The sequence below is a fragment of the Mus caroli genome, chromosome 15 (genome assembly GCF_900094665.2).
Source record: "Mus caroli chromosome 15, CAROLI_EIJ_v1.1, whole genome shotgun sequence".
NCBI lineage: Eukaryota > Metazoa > Chordata > Mammalia > Rodentia > Muridae > Mus > Mus caroli.
Genome location: NC_034584.1, coordinates 29,900,445 through 29,924,185, shown reverse-complemented (window position 1 = coordinate 29,924,185; position 23,741 = coordinate 29,900,445). Strand labels below are relative to the sequence as shown.

Here is a 23,741-nt window from a genome sequence, read left to right as displayed (position 1 = left end):
TGCTGTGAATAAGCTCACCCTTTAACTATTTCTGAACTCTGGATAGGTAGATGAACTCAGCTGTTCTGGCTTAAAACTCCTTTCCAAGCTGACTGATTCAAACTGGATTCTCTTGGCTTCTTACTGAATTGGTTTGCTTGGAAAATCTACCTTTGATTTCCACAAACTGAACTACAGTGCCTGCACTGAACTCAGCTCAGCTGAACTCCCCTGCCTGGCCTGAACTCAAATGAACTGCCTGTCTCATACTGAGCTCTTATGTAGCCTCTCTTTTCCATCTGTTCTCATGAGAGTTGGTGTATCCTATCTCTGACTCATTCTGTTAAATCTTTCTCTGATTCATCCCTTTATCTGTCCCTCAATTAGACTTCACTTCCAAACATTGCTGCTTCCTTCTATTTCTACAAAGGGACTTTACCTTTATTCCTTGATATTAAAGGTGCTACTTTAGGATATGTCTATATTCCAACCAGAGGGATTAAAGGTGTGTCCTTCCAGGTGGATCACACATAGCAGGTCTTTGGATGTGATCCCTCGCCCAAACAAATCCCATAATTCTGGCTTAAAATTCCTCTACATCCATTTGTATCTATCGTAAGTTAAATGTGATTTCAAACAGATGTGTCTGGCTCTACTACCAAATATATTATTCTTACTCTACTACCAAATAGATTATTCTATTTATGTCTCTTTGCTTGCTTTGTGTGGCACAGCTTCAGTGATAAGGAACACAGTTTCTCCCATTCATCATCCATTACTGAATTTTTTTCATTTCAGAATTGTTAGTCAATTTTCCTATAGGAAACATTATTATCAACTGCAGTCCTTATGTACAGTTTCTTTTGCTGTTTTAGTTTTGTTGTTGTTGTTGTTGTTGCTGTTGTTTGTTTTTTCCAATTCTAAAATTGTTAGCATTCTTTCTACCCATAAGCTTTAGTGAAGTTCTTTTATACATTTATATTATAGGTCAACATTATTATTTTCTTGGACCCCTTAACTTCCAATTTACTGTGCATGCTTTCTCTCTCCCTCCCCCATTTGTGTGTGTGTGTGTGTGTGTGAATATATGTAGTCTAGAGTTCAGCATTGTATGTCATCCCTTGGACACCATGCAGCTTTTTTTGAGGCATGGTCTCTTGATAGCTTGGAGTTCACCAAGTAGGCCAGGTTAGTTAGCCAGGAAGCCTTAGGGATCTGCCTTTTATCATTTCTTCAGCATAGGGGTTACAAGCACACACTACTATGTGTGCTGCTTTTTAATGTGACTGAACTGAGGCCCTGTGTCTTTACTGACTGTCTTCCCTAACTCTCCTTGAGGTTCACTTTCTATCATGTAATATTCTATTGACTTTGATTAGTATAAGGTGTCACTTTTCTACCTTTACAGGATGAAACAGAATGATTTCATCACCCTAAAAACATCCCTGTGTAGGCTGAATGCAGTGTAGTCCTAGCATTCAGAGGGCCATGATAAGAGTATCTCAAGGTTGAGGCCTGCCTAAGCTCCATAGCAAAACTATTTGAAAACAGAGACACACAGTCTTTCTGCTGATACTCAGATTTCCCCAGTCCTTAAACATGCAGCTGCTGATCTGTTCATATTCTCTACCTGTGCACTTTTCTGAAATATTATATAATAGGAATATATATAGCATTTGTATATTATCTTACTTAACATGTGTTTGAGATTCCCTCCATATCTTTTTACAGCTTAATAACTAATTTGTGAATCACGTATTTCCTGATTATACCAGTTTATCTGTCAACCTACTGAAGAATATATTGGTTTCTTGCTAGCTTGGGGGTAATTGTAAATACATTTCCTATGATTTTATTTGCTTTTGTGCCCCACAAAAATAAGTTTTCTAGTCAGTTGAGTAGTTCCCTTTGATTGTTTTAATTATCAACTTGACACTGTCTAGAATTGCCTAGAAGGCTGGTTTCTCACTAGGCCTATGGGTAATATTATTGATTACATTAATTGAGATAGGAAGATTTGCCTGCTGTGGGTGGCACCATTCCCTGGGAAGTGGATTCCGGACCATGTAAGAGTATACAAACCATGAATGTATTAGCCCTCTCTTCTTTGTGTCTTGGCTGTAGGTGTGAGGTGAGCACCTGTCTTAAGCTTCTGCTACTGTGGTCCTCACAGTAATGGATTGGGACTAACTTTGAGATGGATAAGCCTTGGGTTCTCCAAGTTGCTTTTATAAGGGTATTTTATTACACTGAGAAAACAAGAATAAGAATTACCAGGATTTAAATTTTTACTGGATATTATAGTGTGTTTACTTTGTGAAAAAGGTTCAGTTCAACTCCAAAGTTGTTATTTTATATTTACACCAACAGCAAATGAGAGTAACTGTTATATAATAAGGTAGCAGTTCATATCGTCAGTCTTTTGCATTTTAGCTATTCTAGTAGGTTTGCATATGATTTCTGATTTAATTTTTGATGTTTTAATGTTATAGATGTAGAACAACTTTTTATGTTTATTCCCATTTATCTTTCCTCTTTTACACAGTGTCTTGTCTGCTGCTTTCCCCACTTTAATGGTTGTATTTTTTAATACTCACTTGTCAAGAGTTCCTTAGATGCTTTGGCTCCAAAATTTTTTTAAACTAGCACTTTGTCAATATTTTCTCCCACTCTGCCTTATGTTCGCTTTTCAAAACTCTGTAGTATTAATGTCCTTCAAAGCCCCTCCATCTTCCTTCTTCTCCATCTTCCCTTCCAGCCCCCAACCTTCCCTTTCTCGTTGAGTTCCCTTGCTCTTTAGTTCTATGAGTTTAGGTGTTTCTCAGCCATTTGAGCTGTATCAGTTGAGAATTCTCTGTTTAGCTCTGTTTCCCATTTTTAATAGGGTTATTTGGTTAACTGGCATCTAACTTCTTGAGGTCTTTGTATATATTTGATATTAGCCCTCTATCAGATGTAGAATTGGTAAAAATCTTTTCCCAGTCTGCTGGTTGCAGTTGTGTCCTATTGCCTTCCCGAAGCTTTGCAATTTTATGAGGTTCCATTTGTCGATTCTTGATCTTAGAGAATAAGCCACTGGTGTTCTGTTCAGGAACTTTTCCCCTGTGCCCATGTGTTCAAGGTTCTTCCCCGCTTTCTCTTCTCTTCGTTTCAGGGTATCTGGTTCTATGTGGAGGTCCTTGATCCACTTGGACTTGAGCTTTGTACAGGGAGATAAGAATGAATCAATTTGTGTTCTTCTACATGCTGACCACCAGTTGAGCCAGCACCATTTGTTGAAAATGCTATCTTTTTTCCACTGGATGGTTTTAGCTCCTTTGTCAAAGATCAAGTGACCATAGGTGTATCTATTCTGTTGATCTACCTGCCTATCACTGTACTAATACTATGCAGTTTTAATCACTATTGCTCTGTAGCTTGAGATCAGGGGTGGAGATTCCCCAAGAAGTTCTTTTATTGTTGAGAGTAGTTTTCTCAATCCTGGTTTTTTTCTTATTCCAAATGAATTTGAGAATAGTTCTTTCTAACTCTATGAAGAATTGATTTGGTATTTTGATGGGGGTTGTGTTGAATCTGTAGATTGCTTTTGACAAGGTGGCCATTTTTAATAATATTAATCTTGCCAATCCATGGGCATGAGAGACGTTTCCATCTTCTGAGGTCATCTTCGAATTTTTTCTTCAGAGACTTGAAGTTCTTATTGTATAGATCTTTGACATGCTTGGTTAGAGTCACACCAAGATATTTTATATTGTTTTTAACTATTGTGAAGGGTGTTGTTTCCCTAATTTCTTTCTCAGCCCATTTATCTTTTTAGTATAGGAAAGGTACTGATTTGTTTGGGTTAATTTCATATCCAGCCACTTTGCTGAAGTTGTTTATCAGCTGTAGGAATACTCTGGTAGAACTTTTAGAGTCACTTAAGTATACTATCATGTCATCTACAAATAGTGGTATTTTCACTTCTTCCTTTCCAATTTGTAACCCCTTTGATCTCCTTTTGTTGTCAAATTGCTCTGGCTAGAACTTCCAGTACTATATTGAATAGATAGGGAGATTGGAGGCAGCCTTGTCTAGTCCCTGATTTTAGTAGGAATGCTTCAAGCTTCTCTCCATTTAGTTTGATGTTGGCTATTGGTTTGTTGTATATTGCTTTTACTATGTTTAGGTATGGGCCTTGAATTCCTGATCTTTCCAAGTCTTTTAACATGAAGGGATGGTGAATTTTGTCAAATGGTTTTTCAGCATCTAGTGAAATGATCATGCAGTTTTTTCTTTAACTTTGTTTATATAATGGATTACCTTAATGGATTTTCGTATATTGAACCATCCCTGCATCCCTAGGATGAAGCTTACTTGATAGTGGTGAATGATCATTTTGTTGTGTTTTTGGATTCTGTTGGCAAGAATTCTATTGAGTATTTTTGCATCAATGTTCATAAGGGAGATTGGTCTGAAGTTCTCTTTATTTGTTGGGTCTTTGTGTGGTTTAGGTATAAGCATTATTGTACCTTCATAGAACAAATTGGATAGGGTACCTTCTGTTTCTATATTTTGGAATAGTTTGAAGAGTATTGGTATTAGGTCTTCTTTGAAGGTCTGATAGACTTCTGTGCTAAACCCATGTGGTCCTGGGCTCTTTTTGGTTGGAAGACTTTTAATGACTGCTTTTACTTCTTTAGGGGTTATGTGACTGTTTAGATCGTTTATCTGAACTTGATTTAACTTTGGCACCTGGCATCTGTCTAGAGAATTGTCTACTTCATCCAGGTTTTCCAGTTTTGTTGAGTATAGGCTTTTGTAGGTGGATGTGATGACTTTTTGAATTTCCTCAGTTTCTGTTGTTATGTCTACCTTTTCTTTTTGTTTTCTTTTTTTTTATTAGAAATTTTCTTCATTTACATTTCAAATGCTATACCAATGTCCCCAATACCCTCCCAACTGCCCAGCTCCCCAACCCATCCACTGCCCTTCTTGGCCCTGGCATTGCCCTGTACTGGGGCATATAATCTTAAGACCGAGATCCACTCCTCCAATTCATAGCTGACTAGGCCATCTTCTGCTCTAGTGACACGAGCTCTGGGGTACTGTTAGTTAATATTATTGTTCCTCCTCTAGGGTTGCAGACCCCTTCAAATCCTTGGGTACTTTCTCTAGCTCCTCCATTGGGGGCCCTGTGTTCCATCCAATAGTTGACTATGAGCATCCACTTCTATATTTGCCAGTCACTGGCATAGCCTCAAAGGAGACAGATATATCAGGGTCCTGTCAGCAAAATCTTGCTGGCATATGCAATAGTGTCTGTTTTTGGTGGCTGTTTATGAGATGGATCCCCATGTGGGGCAGTCTCTGGATGGTCCTTCCTTCCCTCTCAGCTCTGAACTTTGTCTCTGTAACTCCTTCCAAGGGTATTTTGTTCCCCATTCTAAGAAAGAATGAAGTATCCATACTTTGGTCTTCTTTCTTTTTGAGTTTCATATGTTTTGCAAATTATATCTTGGGTATTCTAAGTTTCTGGCTAATTAATATCCACTTCTCAGTGAGTGCATATCTAATGACTACTTTTGTGACTGGGTTACCTCACTCAGGATGATATCCTCCAGATCCATCCATTTGCCTAAGAATTTCATAAATTTGTTGCTTTTTACTAGCTGAGTAGTACTCCATTGTGTAGCTGTACCACATTTTCTGTATCCATTCTTGTGTTGAGGGACATCTGGGTTCTTTCTAGCTTCTGCCTATTCTAAAAAAGGTTGCTATGAACATAGTGGAGCATGTGTCCTTATTACAAGTTGGAACATTTTCTGGGTATATGCCCAGGAGAGGTATTGCTGAATCTTCTTGTAGTACTATGTCCAATTTTCTGAGGAACAACCAGACTGATTTCCAGAGGCCTTTTTGTCTTATTGAGAGTGTCTATTGCTTTACAGAAGCTTTGTAATTTTATATGGTCCCATTTGTTGATTCTTGATCTTATAGCACAAGCCATTGCTGTTCTGTTTAGGAATTTTTCCTCTGTGCCCATATCTTCGAAGCTTTTCCCCACTTTCTCCTCTATAAATTTCAGTGTCTCTGGTTCTATGTGGAACGTCTTTGATAGATTTAGACTTGAGCTTTTTACAAGGAGATAAGAATGTATCAATTCTCATTCTTCTACATGATAACCTCCAGCTTAGCCAGCACCATTTGTTGAAAATGCTGTCTTTTTTCCACTGGATGGTTTTAGCTCCCTTGTCAAAGATCAAGTGACCATAGGTGTGTGGTGTTAGTAAGATTCTTATGTTTTGCCTTTCGCCATGTGGAAATCTCTAGTGTTAGATGTTCTAGCTGTCTCTGGCTGGGCCTACTTCCTCCAGTGATTCTGTTACACTCTGTCAGCATTCCTGGGAGTCCAACTGCAGGCAAGCTCTCCTGTTGCAGGGAAGATGCACAGAGGTCTGGGTCTCAGCTCTGCCTCCTGGCTGAGGATGCAGGCCCAAAGGGACCCTGTCCAAGAAGCTCTGTTGCTTCTGTGGCCTGTGCGCTCTCCTGCTCAGACTGGTCTCTGAGACACCCGGAATACAAGATGGTACTCTCACCTGAGACCCGGTGTCCGAGCCCCTCTGGAGGCTGACTTTCCTCAGTGATCTTTACATCCTGGGTGTGCTTGGGCTTCTGAGGCATGTAGAGTCCTCTGGGGACCATGGAACTGTCTGCCGAGTTAGTTCCCGAGGTGGCAGCATCAACTGGAATGAACCCTAGACGCTGGTCGGGCGGGTTTCCAGTGTCCCTGTTCCGCTTGCACAGGCCACTCCCAGCTGTTTTGGAACAGATGTTCCATGTTCCACTCACCAGTGATCCCAAGATCCTGGTTGTGCTAGGGCACCTGGGCTGTGGAGAATTCTCTGGGAACCGTGGGACCATCTGCTGACTTTGTGCCCAAGGTCATGTCTACTTTTTTATTTCTGGTTTTGTTCATTTGGATACTGTCTCTGTGTCCTCTGGCTAGTCTGGCTAGCAGTTTATCTGTCTTGTTGATTTTCTCAAAGAACCAGCTCCTGCTTTTGTTGGGTTTTGTATGGTTCTTTTTGTGTTTGTTTGGTTGCCTTCAGTCCTGAGTTTGATGGTGTTGTCTACTCCTCTTGGGTGGATTTGCTTCTTTTTGTTCTAGAGCTTTCAGGTGTTCTGTTAAGCTGCTAGTGTGTGCTCTCTCTAGTTTCTTTTTAGAGGCACTCAGAGCCATGAGTGTTCCTCTTAGCACTGCTTTTAGTAGTGTTCCATAAGTTTGGGTATGTTGTACCTTCATTCTCATTAAATTCTAAAAAGTCTAATTAATTTCTTTCTTCATTTCTTCCTTGACCACGTTATCATTGATTAGAGCATTCTTTAGCTTCCATGTTTATGTGACCTTTCTGCTGTTTTTGTTGTTATTGAAGACCTTCCTTACTCCATGGTGATCTGATAGGATGCATGGGATTATTTCAATCTTCCTGTGTTGGTTTAGGCCTGTTTTATGACTGTTTTGTTATGGTCAATTTTAGACAAGGTACCATGAAGTCCTGAGAAGAAGGTATATTCTTTTGTTCTAGGATGAAATATTCTATAGCTATATGTTAAATCCATTTATTCCACAATTTCTATTAGTTTCACTGTATCTCTGTTTAGTTTGTGTTTTCATGATCTGTCCACTGCTGACAGTGGGGTGTTGAAGCCTCCCACTATTATTGTGTGAGGTGCAATGTGTGCTTTGAACTTTAGTAAAGTTTCTTTTATGAATGTGTGTGCCCTTGCATTTGGAGCATTGATGTTAAGAATTGACAGTTCTTCCTGGTAGATTTTTCCTTTGATGAGAATGAATTGTCCTTCCTTGCCTTTTTTGATAGCTTTTGGTTGAAAGTTGATTTTATTCTATATTAGAATGGCTACTCCACCTTGTCTCTTGGGACCATTAGCTTGGAAAATTGTTTTCTAGCCCTTTACTCTGAGGTAGTGTCTGTCTTGATACTGAGGTGCGTTTTCTGTATGTAGCAAAAAGCTGGGTCCTGTTTATACATCCAGTCTGTCAGTCTATGTCTTTTTATTGGGGAACTAAGTCCATTGATGTTAAGGAGTTATGATTGTTACTTCCTGTTATTTTTGACGTTATTTTTATGTTCGTGTGGCTATCTTCTTTTGGGTTTTTTTTAAAATGAAGATTACTTTCTTGCTTTTTTTAGGATGTAGCTTCCCTCCATGTGTTAGCTTCTTCCATTTATTATCCTTTGTAGGTCTGGCTTTGTGGAAAGATATTGTGTAAATTTGGTTTTGTCATGGAATATCTTTGTTTCTCCATCTATGGTAATTGAGAGTTTTGATGGGTATAGCAGCCTGAGCTGGCGTTTGTGTTTTCTTAAGGTCTTTAAGACACCTATCTGTCCAGGATCTTCTAACTTTCATAGTCTCTGGTGAGAAGTCTGGTGTAATTCTGATAGGTCTACCTGTATATGTTACTAGACCTCTTTTCTTTACTGCTTTTAATATTCCTTCTTTGTTTTGTGCATTTGGTGTTTTGAGTATTATGTGATGAGAGGAATTTCTATTTTGGTCCAATCTGTTTGGAGTTCTGTAGGCTTCTTGTATGTTCATGGTCATCTTTTTCTTTAGGTTAGGGAAGGTTTTTTCTATAATTTTGTTGAAGATATTCACTGGCTCTTTAAGTTGGGAATCTTGCTCTTGCCTCTCTTCATCTGATTATCTCTGGTATTAGCTGGTCTTGCTGTCTCTGACTGTGGCCTTGCCCTCCTACAAGCTTGTGTGTCAATACTCCTCAGAGACCAGTTCTCTCTGGGAGGACTTTGGGTATGGAGAGCTATGGCACAGGGTCAGCTCCTGGGTGCAGAAGGAGACCAGAAGGATGCTGTCCCCAGTTGTTTTTTGGTTCCTGAGTCCTGATGGCTCTGGGAGGGTCTCTCTTGTGCCAGGAATTTGAGCAGAAGTGGTGATCCTATCTGTGCTCACAGGTGTGTCAGCACTCCTGGGGGACCAGCTCTTTCCCAGTGGTGTTTGGGTATGGCACATGGTGGCATAGGATCATCCTTGTCTCACTATAATTGTGTATTTCTAACTTTGTCAAGGACAGAGGATTTATATGTCTCAATGCACTGATACATATTTCTAACAATAACAACAACAATAATAATTTCATTTGCATTTTACTCATTTAGAATAGCTCTATAAAATAATCATTACCACAGAATGTATAGGTTTAGCAATCCTAAGGAAAAGAATCTGAGTTCTATAAAAATCTTCCAAAATTGGAATTTTGAGTATTAGCATATTCCATAGTGAAAAGTTTCATACATGGGTTGGAGTAAACATGTGAATACAAGTCTGAATGTAATGTTGTAAGGAGTTACATATAGATAAATTCCATGTTTAGATTTGAGTTCTCTAAAATACCAACTATATAAGTAAATATTATAAACTCTAACAAAATCTGAACCATTCTGGTTGGAGCATCTTCTATAAGGAATTCTCATCCCGAGTCTTCATTTATGAACATTGATATTTGAAATCTTTCTTCTGCAGCGGTTAAGTGAAATGTGAATATTTGGGTTTGAAGAATTAATTTTTGCTACCCTAATTAATCTTTTCTCATATATTTTTATTAGGTATTTTCCTCATTTACATTTCCAATGCTATCCCAAAAGTCCCCCATACCCTCCCACCCACCCACTCCCACTTTTTGGCCCTGGCGTTCCCCTGTACTGGGGCATATAAAGTTTGCAAGTCCAATGGGCCTCTCTTTCCAGTGATGGCCAACTAGGACATCTTTTGATACATATGCAGCTAGAGTCAAGAGCTCCAGGGTACTGGGTAGTTCATAATGTTGTTCCACCTATAGGGTTGAAGATCCCTTTAGCTCCTTGGGTACTTTCTCTAGCTCCTCCATTGGGGGCCCTGTGATCCATCCAATAGCTGACTGTAAGCATCCACTTCTGTGTTTGCTAGGTCCCGGCATAGTCTCACAAGAGACAGCTATATCTGGGTCCTTTCAGCAAAATCTTGCTAGTGTATGCAATGGTGTCAGCGTTTGGAAGCTGATTATGGGATGGATCCCTGGATATGGCAGTCTCTAGATGGTCCATCCTTTCGTCACAGCTCCAAACGTTGTCTCTGTAACTCCTTCCCTGGGTGTTTTGTTCCCAATTCTAAGAAGGGGCACAGTGTCCACACTTTGGTCTTCGTTCTTCTTGAGTTTCATGCCTTTAGTAAATTGTATCTTATATCTTCTGCTTGTGGACGTTGTACATCGTGGTGCGGAGCCTAGTGCGCACCACGATGTACAACGTCCACAAGCAGCAACACAAGCCATTGCTGTTCTATTCAGGAATTTTTCCCCTGTACCCATATCTTCGAGGCTTTTCCCTCCTTTCTCCTCTATAAATTTCAGTGTCTCTGGTTTTATGTGGAGTTCCTTAATCCACTTAGATTTGACCTTAGTACAAGGAGATAGGAATGGATCAATTCGCATTCTTCTACATGATAACCGCCAGTTGTGCCAGCACCATTTGTTGAAAATGCTGTCTTTTTTCCACTGGACTAATTAATCTTTTTCCTAGAATTTTATGCTGCTTCTTTTGCACTTTATATTTATTAAGTTAATTTGTTAAAATTATTTAATAGCAGCAACTTTAAATGTATGCAGGTAGTATTCTTCTATGAAGCGTTATTAATTTTTTACAAAGGTATATCAAAAAGGAAATTTTTCATGATAGATTAGCTCTTAATATTTGTTCTAGGGACATAAGATATATCTTAATTCATATAAAATCCATTTAGAATACAATAATATGACTATTTACTATTAAAATATTTTATTAGCTTTGTGGAAGTAAAAACTATTTTTTAGCTTTATCTATTATTTTTAAATTATTCTAAAAATTGCCAAATGCTGAAAACATCTATTTTCCTTGAGAAGTATAAAGTGTTTTATAAAATATAATTGCTTTTATTAAATTATAATGGCATCACAGTCATGATAATAGTCCTAAATGTCTTGGTTAAAAGTTATAAATGACTACCCGTCTATTTCTGGTATAGGTACTAAGTTAATGTAAGGCTAACCTTTTGTATGAGCCTATTGGGTAATGAAATTTTATTCTTTTTTTCTGTGGTGCCCTCTTGTGGACATTTTCTAAATTGCTTATAGCAATAGAATCTTCAAAACTGTTATTCTAAAACATCTGATTTTGTAAGCTCCTTTTATATTTTAACTAATCTTTTGACAGCTTTTTGGCTGTGAGAGAGAAAAGTAAAAGCCATATTTAGGGTTACTTTTACCATTTAATTTATTCTGTTTTACATCAGCATCATGCATAGGGGATGGAAATAATCTCTTGTTTGGGAACTTTTAGTATAATGCCAAGAAATTGTACAATCTTGCATTATGAACCTCTGAAGTTCTGCCCACACGGCTTCTCACCATTACGCTTGTTTTACTGATGAACAAGTCTTTTATGACTTCTGAGGTTTCTGAAAGCTTTGATATAATTTTAAGACATGCCTGCTAACATGTAAAAAGTTTGGGATTCATCAAGTTTCTGTTTGTTAAGGACAGGTGTGTCAAAGGCAGCAGGTATATATGCTGCTGGGCTGGTGTGCTTGCATTGAAGTAGGAGGACCGCCTACTGATAACGCGAGAAGAGGGTTCTTAGTGCACAAGTCTTAATAATCCTGAGTGCCTGAATTGATACTGTTTTGTAAGCTATAGTGTTTGTTTGTTTGTTTGTAGTTTATATTGTTTTACAAGCTTAGACATAGAAAAAGTGCTTAAGAACTGCTCTTTAAAGGAGAATATTCTCTGTTTTCTCAGTAGTAAGTACAGGTACGCTGAACACCGAATTAGTGAGACCAGCTTTAGCTGTCTGTTAGTGGCCCTGCTGTGCATGGAAGCTGCAGACAAGGCTCTGTGTAACATGAATGGCAATGCTGTCCTTTGTTTATGTTAAGTGGGATTCCCTGATTTGTTCCATAGGGTCACTTCAGTCTCCCCTTGCTCTGGGGCAGTAATTGGGGTGGTTCCTCAGTAACGGGGGATGTTTAAACAAATTTATAGTAGTACCTTTTGAATTTTTGCCTCTTCTAGCTGAACTAATTTCATATTTTTTGATAGGATGTTAGTATGTTACTATCAATGAATCCATGAACTAGTTACTTTTCTGTTGTTACAGTAAAATACCATGACCTAAAAAGTGACTATGAATGAAAGTTTACTGTGAGTCCTGTTCTAGGAGATAGCATAGTGAGGAGATAGGCAGGGCTGTGGCAACCAGGACAGTCAGCTGCAGCTCCCATGCCATCACTCAGGAAGCAGAGACAGTGAAATGGAAATGGGGAGAGGCTAGAGTACTTGCAAAGCCCACCCCGCGTGATAGATTTATCCTCCCAAGGCTCTCTGTCTCTCCGTTCCATAACCTCCCCCAAACAGTGCTTCTAGCTGGGAACCAAGTGTTCAAATATGTGAGCTAGTGGGGGCCGGTTCCTATTCAAACCACCACAGTACCAGCCCTAGAATTAGTTGTACAGACACAAGGGAGGGAAATACTCCACTACCTTTGACTGCTCCACCTCAAGGACCTTGCACTATATAGGCCATGGTGATGTCATCAGCTCTTTTACCACACAAAAAAATTAGTTTTTGATTCTTTCACTGGGTGTTAAAGTTGCAAGATCCATCACATCACTTTTGCTTATAAATAACTAGTAATATCTATACTATTTTTCTTCAATTTATTCAGACCACCGTGATCCTGCAGGTACACACACACACACACACACACACACACACACACACCCTTTTTAGAGTCAGTTTGGTCTCTTTAGGTCCAACATGGTGAAGTTATTTTTGAATCATTAAATTTGTTCAAAAGATTTTCAGGTTACTGGTTTTCCCCTCGTGATTTCTTTCAAATTTGGCTTGTAAAATTTCTGCTAATACCTAACCCCCTTTTGCATGGGCTTTAATTACCCTGATGGCCAAATCTCAATTCTGACCTTATTCCAGCCATTTTTAGTCTTGTTCTCCAACTTACCTTTAGTTTCCTAGGTTCCTAGCACTCTTTTAACAAGTAGTTGATACAGACTCCAGGGTGTAACACATTTCATCCGCTGTGGCGCGATCTCTTTATGGTATCATTGACTTTTTAGTTTCCATTCTAGACAGAATATTTCTGCTTTTACACCCTTCTGAGTTGAGAGGACTACTAACTGCCCTTAATTTTTACTCTATAGGCCAGAGGCAGCTTTCTGTGTGATGAGCTTAATTCTGAGCAGCAACGGCACCCTTATTTCTTACTGTTCTCATTAGTACGTTCATTTGTTTATTATGTCTGCGCCTGTAAGCTATTAGCTAGATTTTGTCTCAGATCCTCTAGGACAGCTTTAAGGTTATTTCTGTCATTGTCTCAGGTGCTGCATTGAATGAGTCTCTAAGTATGAGGTTCGGCAGACCAAGTGGGTAATGTTAGACAGAAGGCAGAGCCTGTAGATGTCAGTTTTAAGGAGGCTTCTTTGTAAAGGAGTTTCCTAGCACTTAAGGAGATTATTAAATAAAGGTTAGACTATTTTAAGTAGGTTATCTACTAAAGGAGTTCCCTTTTCTCATTAGTGTTGCAAATACTTCCTGAGACCTTTGTGTAAATATCTCAGAAATTAGTGAATTATGACAGGATATTTAGAAAATGTTAAGTTAGTAACTATAACAGATGTAAAGATTCCTCATACAAAGTATCTAATTGTTTCTTAGACTGTTATAGCATAAGTCTGTCCCAGTGGTGGAGTAGATTTCCTAATATTGTTTTCAAATATTTGTATTCCATGTGGACCTTATGATTCATAAGCTGGATTATGATCAGTGCTCTGTTTTGCATTCCTGGCACATGATGGCTCTGACTGAAAATGCTGTTGTATCCCTTACTGGAACTGGCTGCTCTGCAGTGGGGAAGCATCTGCTCTGCAGACCTTTCTCTAAAAAGCATCAACATGTTTTTCTCCAGTGAGGACTGACAGAGTGGATGTAAGTCAAGTGTAACAGAGGGAATATTATAAATAACTGTAAGGTACCAGCTCAAAGTCACAGTAATCCAAAATACAAAAAAATAAGATCAGAGTTAATGATTTTTAAGTTAAAAACAAAAAGTAATCCTTAAAAGCTTTCAGTGCCATTACCAAATTTATTAGTATTTGAATTTTATAATTTCATATAAAATATTTATCTTTCCTTCTGCACTTTGCTAATTACTATTCATGGCCCACTCATATTTGTGACTTGAGTGTTTGTACTACTTTTAAAAAATGTTTCTAATGGATGGATCTGGAGGATATCATCCTAAGTGAGGTAACCCAATGACAAAAGAACACACATGCTATGCACTCACTGATAAGTGGATATTAGCCCAGAAGCTCAGAATCCTTCTTAGAAGGGGAACAAAATACCCATGGAAGGAGGTACAGAGACAAAGCTTGGAGCAGAGACTGAAGGAATGACCATCCAGAGACTGCCCCACTTGGGGATCCATCCCATAAACAACCATGGCAAATGCCAACAACAGCTTGTTGACAGGACCCTGATATAGCTGTCTCCTGAGAGGCTCTGCTAGTGCCTGGCAAATACAGAAGTAGATGCTCACAGTCATCCATTGGACAGAGCACAGGGTCCCCAATGAAGGAGCTAGAAAAAGTACCCAAGGAGCTGAAGGGGTTTGTAACCCCTTAGGAGAAACATCAATATGAACTAACCAGTAACCACAGAGCTCCCTGGGACTAAACTACCAATCAAAGAAAACACATGGTGGGACTTGTGGCTCTAGCTGCATATGTAGCAGAGGATGACCTAGTCGGTCATCAATGGGAGGAGAGGCCCTTGGTCCTGTAAAGGTTCTATGCCCCAGTATAGGGGAATGCCAGGACCAGGAATGGGAGTGGGTGGGTTGGGGAGCAAGGGGAGGGTGGAGGGGATAGGGAATTTTTGGAGGGGAAACTAGGAAAGGGGATAACATTTGAAATTTAAATAAAGAAAATATCTAATAAAAATATATATAACTAAAATAATAAAATAAATAAAAATGTTTCTGCTATGTATTTATAAACTAGCATCTTTTAGCAAAGTATATAAAATTAATATGTCACAGGAGCCTTCCTTTCTAAATTTAATCAGTGGTTTTATGATTTTATATCTAACTTTGTGATTTTGAACATGTAAACTGTCTCCTGTCCCATTATAAATTCAATACTAACAAAAACTATCTAGAGGGTAGGAATCCATTTATGCTAACCAGAAGTTCCCCGTTCTTGTCCTGCTTACTGACCATAGATAGCTATGCTGCTTATAATGGCAGCAATGTACAAAATGGCTCAACAATATACAAAAATATATTTAATGTTTGGGGAATAAACTGGTTGCATATACAACATACTATTACAGTAGTAGCTATTAAAAAGAAACTGGTGGAAAACCAACTTATCATATTCTCACTGAGATATACCAGAAAGCAGGAATCCCAGTTTCTGAAAATTTTACAAAAGACTAAGTATATCAGTCTGCTAACTCTCATTTTCCTTTCTGTTAACCCAGCAGATGAGACATGCCCAGCAAGCCTATAATAACAATTGAAACTGGGCTTACAAACACTACAGGTAACTGTAAAGCCTTATGTATTGGAAGTTAGGTCCAAGACTTGGTGCCAGATAAAAGTAGCTGTAATTCCTGCTCTTCTGCTCAGTCATCATGTGGCTCTCTCTGGATAAATCGTAAATGTAATTGGCCTTCAGCATCATCATTTGTATAGGAGATATAATACCCCATTGAGTTCATTGGGGAAATGGCTGTAGCCTATAAAGTCTTCAGTATGTGCCTCTAGCTCACTGATAATAATAATGGCTATCATTACTAAATAGAAGATCCATAATAATTTACTTAACAGCATTATTTCCCCTCCCTTAATCACTTCAATAACATTTCTGCCTAGAATCGTAAGTTAGAAACAAATCCATTTTACATAAAACTTTTCTCTCTAACATCATATGATGTCAATGATGTCCCTTAACTCTGCTTTGTCACTTTTTTTTTCTCTTTATCCATTGAAAAAGCAATGACAGAGCCACAAACTAATCCTCTTTGTTCGTGTTAAATATGTTACTTGTTAAATTACAATTTCAGATAGTGGCATAGATAATCTAGAACTTAAATATATACTTATTGGTTTATTTTTAATAGTCATTTATTTGTTTATTCTAAGCATTTTTTCTCTCATATAATACGTCCCATCCCCAGTTTCCCTTCCCTCCAGACCTCCAGTATTTCAGAGTGAGGGGTTTAGTGTTTATTCAGCAAACTTTGTTTTAAGAACAATACTTTATACCAGACATTAGGGATAGAAGTAGCACTAGTCTCAGATTTTAGAAGCCAGTGGAGGACTTGGGTAAGTCAGGTATCAGACAGGGGAAGCGTGTTATGGTAAATGTATAGTCAGCACAGCAACAAGGTGTCATGGGAGTAAGTAGTTCCACCTAGTTCAGTCCCTGAGTGTGTGCTCAGAGAGGCTTTGTCTGAGAGCAGTTCTCATGGAAAGGCTTGGACTGTGGAACATTCCACCCCAGCTGTGTCTGTGCATAACCTTCTCATCCTTTGTGACTTAGTGCATTGAAGACAGAACCTCAATGGTTCAAAACACTAAGTAAGGGAAACAGTCATGCCCCAGTTTCATGTTTTTATATGTATTAGCATACTGACCTGTCCTGTAACTATGTGTAGTAGATGTTGTTAAAAGTTTAATGTTGCCAGGCATGGTGGCACACCTTTAATCCTAGAACTTGGGAGGCAGAGGCAGGCGGGTTTCTGAGTTTGAGGCCAGCCTGGTCTACAAAGTGAGTTCCAGGACAGCCAGGGCTATACAGAGAAGCCCTGTCTCAAACAAAACAAAACAAAACAAAACAAAACAAAACAAAACAAAAGTTTAATGTTTAAGAGAGGAAAGGTTTAGCCTCGGTCGGCTTCGGCTGCTTCCGTGAGATGCCCTTCATTTACTAAAGCAGAGCTAAAGGCGCTGCCCTTGAGTTCTCAGTGCACTGTCAACACTTTGCTTATAGCACTTAAGAGATTGTTTCCTAGTTTATTCTCACTTGTCAGATTTTTCCCAAACCTCAAATTCCTTAGAAAACCAAATGGAGCAAAACTATATTGTATTCATCTCTGTATCTCCAATACTGGTGAACTGTTTCTTAAATTATAAATGTATAATAAACCTGCTGAGTGAATTAGGAAATTAATGTAAGTTGTTTGGTGTGAAACAATCACGTACCTACTAAGTCCTAGGTAATCATAGTAGCAGGGATTTGAAGGTAAAAAGAATCTCTTGGCTTCATCAGACTTCCATTCTAGCTGCAGAGAAGGCCAGTTTCAACCTGTAAAGAGTAGAGGGGAAAACAGTGGAATGGTGGAAGGTCCTAGAAAGCCTCTTTTAGAAGAGGACATCTGAGGAGTCACCAGGGAAAGAAATGATCACACACTCTTAGAGAACAGTCCAGTCTGGAAGATGAGCCAGTTTAAAGACTCACACAGGAACAGTCATAGAATTCTCAAGAAACAGCTAAGGAGGCCAGCATGGCTGGAGTTTGGTGAGCAAGAAGGAATGTGACAGGAGATGGAACTGACACATATTACAGGGACAGCTCACTTTTCACCATGATAAAGATTTTGTATGAGAAGCCAAGTGTGGATTTTGCAGCAATAGAGTATGGTGATGCGATCTATGTTTTCAACAGCTCCATCTTCCTGACATTTGAGGGACTGAAAAGGCAAGAATGCAAACAGGGTGTGCATGAGGCTGCTTTAATTTAAGGGAAAGATGCTGTTCAGACCAGTGTAAATGCAATGATTTCTTTGGACTCTGGGAGTAAAAATTGGAAAGTAAGTTTGATGAGATAGCTCAGTGAGGGCGGCACTTGCTTCTATGTTTGATGACCTCAGTTGGAACCTCATGACCATAGAGTGAAAGGAGACAACCCACTCCTGTAAACTGTCATCTAGTTTCCACACCCTCAGGTGAGCTTGCACACAGATAAACACACAGGTGCACATGCACTCACACTTATATACAAAACAAATAAATGTAATTTCAAAAAGGAATTGGATAAATAAACTCTTAACATTGTGAGTCTGCATGTCTGACCTGAGCATTCATGGAGTCAAATGGAACTGTAAATACAATACATATATACAGTACTATAAATACAGTGCACCGTGCAACACTGTAAATACAGTGCACATATGTGGAACTATAAATACAATACAGACATACAATACCATAAATATAGTACACACATAAAGTACTGTAAATACAGTGCATATGTGGAATTATAAATACAGTACATACATGCAGTGTTCTAAATACAGTGCACACACATGGAACTGTAAATACAGTGCACATATGTGGTGCATGCAGTACTGTAAATACTACGGTGCACAGTGCAGTGCTGTAAATAAAATGTGCACATGTGATTTGTAGATAAGGTATACACATGTAGCACTGTAAATAAGGTACAGGTATGTGGTGGGATAAATGCTATGAAATTAAAGGATGCATTGCTTAACTCTAGTTCTTTGTTTAAACAGGTATATAACTTAGAGTAATCTTACTTTCTATGGACCTAGCCTTTTTCTTTTCAGATATAAAAAGAGGGATTACGTTTTTTTTCGATTGTAAAATCCCATCATGTTATAATTTCATGAAAGGGAAAATTCAATTCTTCCTGTGCTTTCATGCAGGGAGAAACAAGTGGACTCAGCAGCGCATGGCTTTCTGTTGTTATTATGCATAAGGCAAAGGATAAGCGCTCCAAGTAGCCAATCATTGAAGTGTGCTGAATGTTGTAAATCCTACTGGTTTGAAAAATAAAATAAGAAAGCTGATTAGCCACAGAGGTAAAAGACCCTTCAATCTAACTAACTGTATAGAGGATGTATATTAGTTACTCTTCTCATGTCTGGAGAAAAGCAATTTAAGGAATCAGGGGCATTTTGGCTTCACATTCAAGGGTACAGTCCACCAGGCAGGAACTTGAGATGACTGGTCATGCTGCATCCAAGTCGGCAAACCAAGAGTGACAAAGGCTGCTGCTTAGAGCAGCCAGCTCTCATGTCAGTTAACCTCAGCAGAGTAATCCCTCAGAGGCAGGACTGTAGATTGCTCTAATCCAAGTACCATCTCACAGGGTGTCTTCTAGGTGAGTCTCCATCCTGTCAAAGGTGACAATCTATAATCACCATCACAGAGGGAGGGCATTTTGTGTTGAGAAGACATGGCCAGAGAAGGAGTTGTAATAAGCATTGGGGATTATGGTGAAGGTTCAGGTAAGATCACCTTGTCTTGTGGAGGACATATGAACAGTTAGAAACTAGAAAAATAGCAAAGTAAGGAAAATAGGAATAGCAGAGAGGACATGGAAATACAGACAAGAGCCAGGACTCATCGAAGCTTCTTCAGTAGAGTATTGTGATGCAAATAGTATTCAAGAATGACTAATCCAGAGTGAAATCACCTTGTTCCTCTGTGTGGTTTGCAGACAGTCTTCACAGCTTTGTCATATTAAGATAGGTTCGGAGTTTAAATGTTTGTGGAAGATCTTATACCTGGTAGCCACTTGAGATAGGAGTAGTTTTAGAAAGTTGGAGTCTTCACTCAAGTATACTACATGCACTTACCAAGGTCGCAGATGGGCAGGAGGCTCAGTAGCTATGGGAATGGGAAAAGAAGGTGTGAAGCTGGAAGAAATTTGGTTTTGTTTTGTTGTTGTTGTTGTTTTTTCTCTAAGAACCTGTTGATTGGTTAGATGAGGGAGTGAAAGAGGGTGAGCACAGTGCACACTGGAGCATCGCTGTTCTTGGGGAGCTGCTGAATAGCATGTGGTGTTGGTTGTTGGGGACCCCAGCAAACAAAAAAAGACCAGAATGATAGATGCAAATATGTCTGATTTGGGGATTCTTAGTGTTATATGTCCTTAAACATTTAAGTAGTCAGTATGAACACTTCAGACAGTTAGAAGCATGAGAATAAAGATGTCATCTGAAAGGAGGCTGGGCTGGGAAAGGAGACAATGCCTAGACTTCCCAGGAAGGCTGAGGAAGAGGAAAGGAAATAAATAAGCAGACACTAGACTACTCGTACTTCAAGTCTGAGCTGCTGAGAATGCAGGATTGGTTTTCTCTACTGTGCATCTGCTTTTTTTAAATCCTCTGCAAGAACTATATTTTAATTTTTATGATCATGGGTATTTTAACCACATGTAAATCTAAGTATGTGCCTTCACATTTACATTACATGGCTTATTTTTTCCATAAAACACTTAAAATTGCTGAAATCAGAATAAGAAAAAGGATAAATTGGACCTCTTTTAAGTGAAAACCTATTGTGTCAAAAGATACCATCAAGAGAGTGAAAATTCAATTCACAGGAAACGAAAAAAGTATTTGCAAATCATATCTCCAGTAAAGGGTTAATATTCAGATTGTATAACTGTAGAACTCAGACAGCTCTGCAACAACAAGCAAGCTGATTCCAACTGGGCAAAGGAGGCTAGCCTGGGCTACACAGCAAAACTGACTCAAAAAAACCATAAGAGAAAGAGAAGGACAAAGGTTTCAATAAACACTTTTCCAAAAAAGCTATGTAAGTGAGCTATTAAACATGTGAGACTTTGCTCAGTATCACTGCTCTTTAAGACTATAAATCAAACAAGAGTGGTACTGCTTAATACTCTTTTGGATCACCATCTTTAAAAATCAAAAATAATAAACATTGGTGAGAAAATGGAGAAATTAGAGCCCAAGGTACTGCTGGTAGGAATATAAAATTATACAGCTGCTGTAGAAAACAATTCAATGATTCATCAACTAAACAGAGTTAGCTTGCCTACATACACACGGCCTTATCCATATTGCAGCACAGTGTATCTTCGAATTTCACTCCCCTTTTAATGGTGAAATATTTGCTGTATGTATATAGCATATCTTGCTTTTTGCTTCCATTTTCAAGTAAATACCTAGATTGTTTGTACCTTTTGACTGTTGTAATGCTGCTATGGACACTGGTGTACTTGTGTCTGTTTGAATCCCTGCTTTTATCACTGTTTAATATTCTAATGGTAAAGAGTACTGTTTACTCATTAGAAAAAGCATGCATGCATCTTTACTAAAAACTAAGATATCAGCTATCTTGAAGAGGTCTTTGAAATAATATACTTACCCAGAATTCTAGTTGCAAGGAATTCTAGAAAACACCGTGTTTGTCTTACAGGATGTGCAACAGAAAGGTACCCCAGAGACTGGTGTAAGTGGCTTTTCAATGCACCCAACCACAGTAAAAAGTACTAATAATGATACTTTGCCTGCAGGATGAAGATGAGCTGGATTCACACACTATGGTGAAGACGAGTTCAGAAAGCGTGGGCACAATGCGGGCCACCAGCACGATGAGTGAAGGAGCCCAGACGATGATTGAACATAACAGCACCATGTTAGAGTCGGACCTGGGGACCATGGTTATAAACAGTGAGGAAGAGGAGGAGGAGGAAGAGGAGGAGGAGGAGGACGGAACTATGAAAAGTATGGAGCCCTTTCTCTCTGAATGGTGCTTTTCTCTTTTGAAAGTGTACTCATGAAAACCAGGATAAATTCCATTTCTTTTTAGAAACAAATATGGGAATTTTTGGTTTGGGGATTGTTTGACAGCAAATGTCAAAACCTTTAAAAAAGAAACAAACCTTTAACATGTATGTAGCACTTAACAATACATCTTTATCTTAGGGTTATGGAACTTTTTTCCTGTTGTAAGCTACAAGCCCATAATTTAATTTGTGAAATATTTTAGGAAGAGGATAGTGTTTCTAACATTTACTTTTCCAATTAAAAAGAAAACTTAAAATTTTGTTCCAATAAATACAACATAATATTATTGCACACTGTCTAAATTATCAGTTAGACCACAGAGAGAGAAGTGCAAACTGGAGATGAAACCCTAGGAAGGCTCACAGAAAGGAGGCTCAGTTCCTGCACTTACTGCTGCTCTGATTAGAGCAGCATTCAGCCTGAGTTGCTTCAGGGCTGACCTGACTGTTGGATATTCGCCCTGACCTGTGTTGCTTACAGAATGAAGCTGAAATTCCTTTCGTAGACTGATCTCAACTCTGACCCATAGTCATCAGTACAGGACATAGTGTTTCTGAGAGGAGAAAGCACATTGACCATCTCTGCAGCGATTGACTGTTCTCTTCCTTTCTCTACTAGTGTGGTCCTATGTGGTAGGTTATATTCTACTGCATACCAGTTTCCAAGTGACAGAGAGGCAGGGACTACCTGACCTCTGCTATAATAAGGACACAGTAGGAGTACACAGCTCATGTCACGTCTCCTGGCTGGGACTTTATTAGGTTAACTTGAAGTGATAACTATATCTCAGTGTGTTTAAATCAATTAGATATTATTAGAAGAAATAGAAGTTATGTCTAGATATTTTAAGATTTATCATTTTATTTATGTGCATATGTGGGCCTGAGTGTACTATGTGCATGCAGGAGCCTGCAGATGTCAGAAGAAGGTGTCAAACCCCCTAGAACTAAAGTTACAGTTGTTTCTGAGCCTCCTTGTGGGTGCTGGGAACTGCATCCATGTCTCCTGTAGAAGCAGCAAGTGGCCCTAACTACTGGGCCTTCTCTGCAGCCCCAAGTCTAGACATTTTAAACACAGAGGTATTTAAGCAAAAAATATGGATGTTACCAAAACTAATGGACAGGCTGGAGGAGGCTGTGTAGGAAGACTTGCCTCAGGAGAGTGTGTATAGCCACTGCTGCTGTCGAAGTGTCGTCCTGACTATAGTAGAGTTGTGCTTATCCTAAACACCTATGAGATGCTGACTAGATACCAGGGTACTTCAGTAAAGATCTTGAGCTCTTCTGGGCCATGCTTTCTAGAAAGAACAACTAAAGGATATGACCTCTGTTTTATTTGCCCTTTTGAGAAATAGTACACTTTACCCAGAATTCTAATTGCAAGGAATTCTAGAAAATACAATGTTTACAGAAAGGTACCCCAGAAACTGGGGTCAGTGGCTTTTTAATGTTACTCAAACACTGTGTTGAATAATCAATTCCTTTCATCTAGAGGTTCCTCGTTGTATGTTATAGAGCCTGGGCCTCAGCGTTGGCCTGCTCAGCACTTTTAGTAAATGAATCTTTTAGTTTTAATTGGATAAAACTTTGAGATGGGTGGGTATTAAAATTGCAAATGCCATGCAATGAGCAAAATGAAGAACATTCTAAAATAGAATCAGGATCTTAAAAGATTTCCATGTATTGGAGCAATTAAATTGATTTACAAGATAAACTGAGCACTGTGTTCAAATCACTAACTCCACAATTGTACACTGTGGCAGTCGTCCTACAGAGACACTGGGTCTGCGGGACAAAGCAAGGCCTGACTGTTTCTGATTAAAAAGAAAAAAAAAAAAAAGAAAGAAAGAAAGAAAGAAAGAAAGAAAGAAAGAAAGAAAGAAAGAAAGAAATGAATGAAAGGAAAAGAAAAGATAAAAAACACCTGATGCTCCATGTCTTAGTCAGTGTTTCTATTCCTGAACAAACATCATGACCAAGAATCAAATTGGGGAAGAAAGGGTTTATTCGGCTTACACTTCCATACTGCTGTTCATCACCAAGGAAGTCAGGACTGGAACTCAAGCAGGTCAGGAAGCAGG

The 23,741-nt window shown here is 38.8% G+C and overlaps 1 protein-coding gene across 4 annotated transcripts in view; it reads left to right on the top strand.

The window, feature by feature from the left end:
- Positions 1-23,741, top strand: part of Stk3 (serine/threonine kinase 3) — a 271,464-nt gene that overhangs the window by 171,458 nt on the left and 76,265 nt on the right. For all 4 annotated transcript variants that reach the window (XM_029469538.1, XM_021183619.2, XM_029469541.1 and 1 more), the window contains one exon: positions 21,388-21,598. In XM_029469538.1, the coding sequence (XP_029325398.1) occupies positions 21,388-21,598 (211 nt within the window). The remainder of the gene's footprint in view (positions 1-21,387; positions 21,599-23,741) is intronic.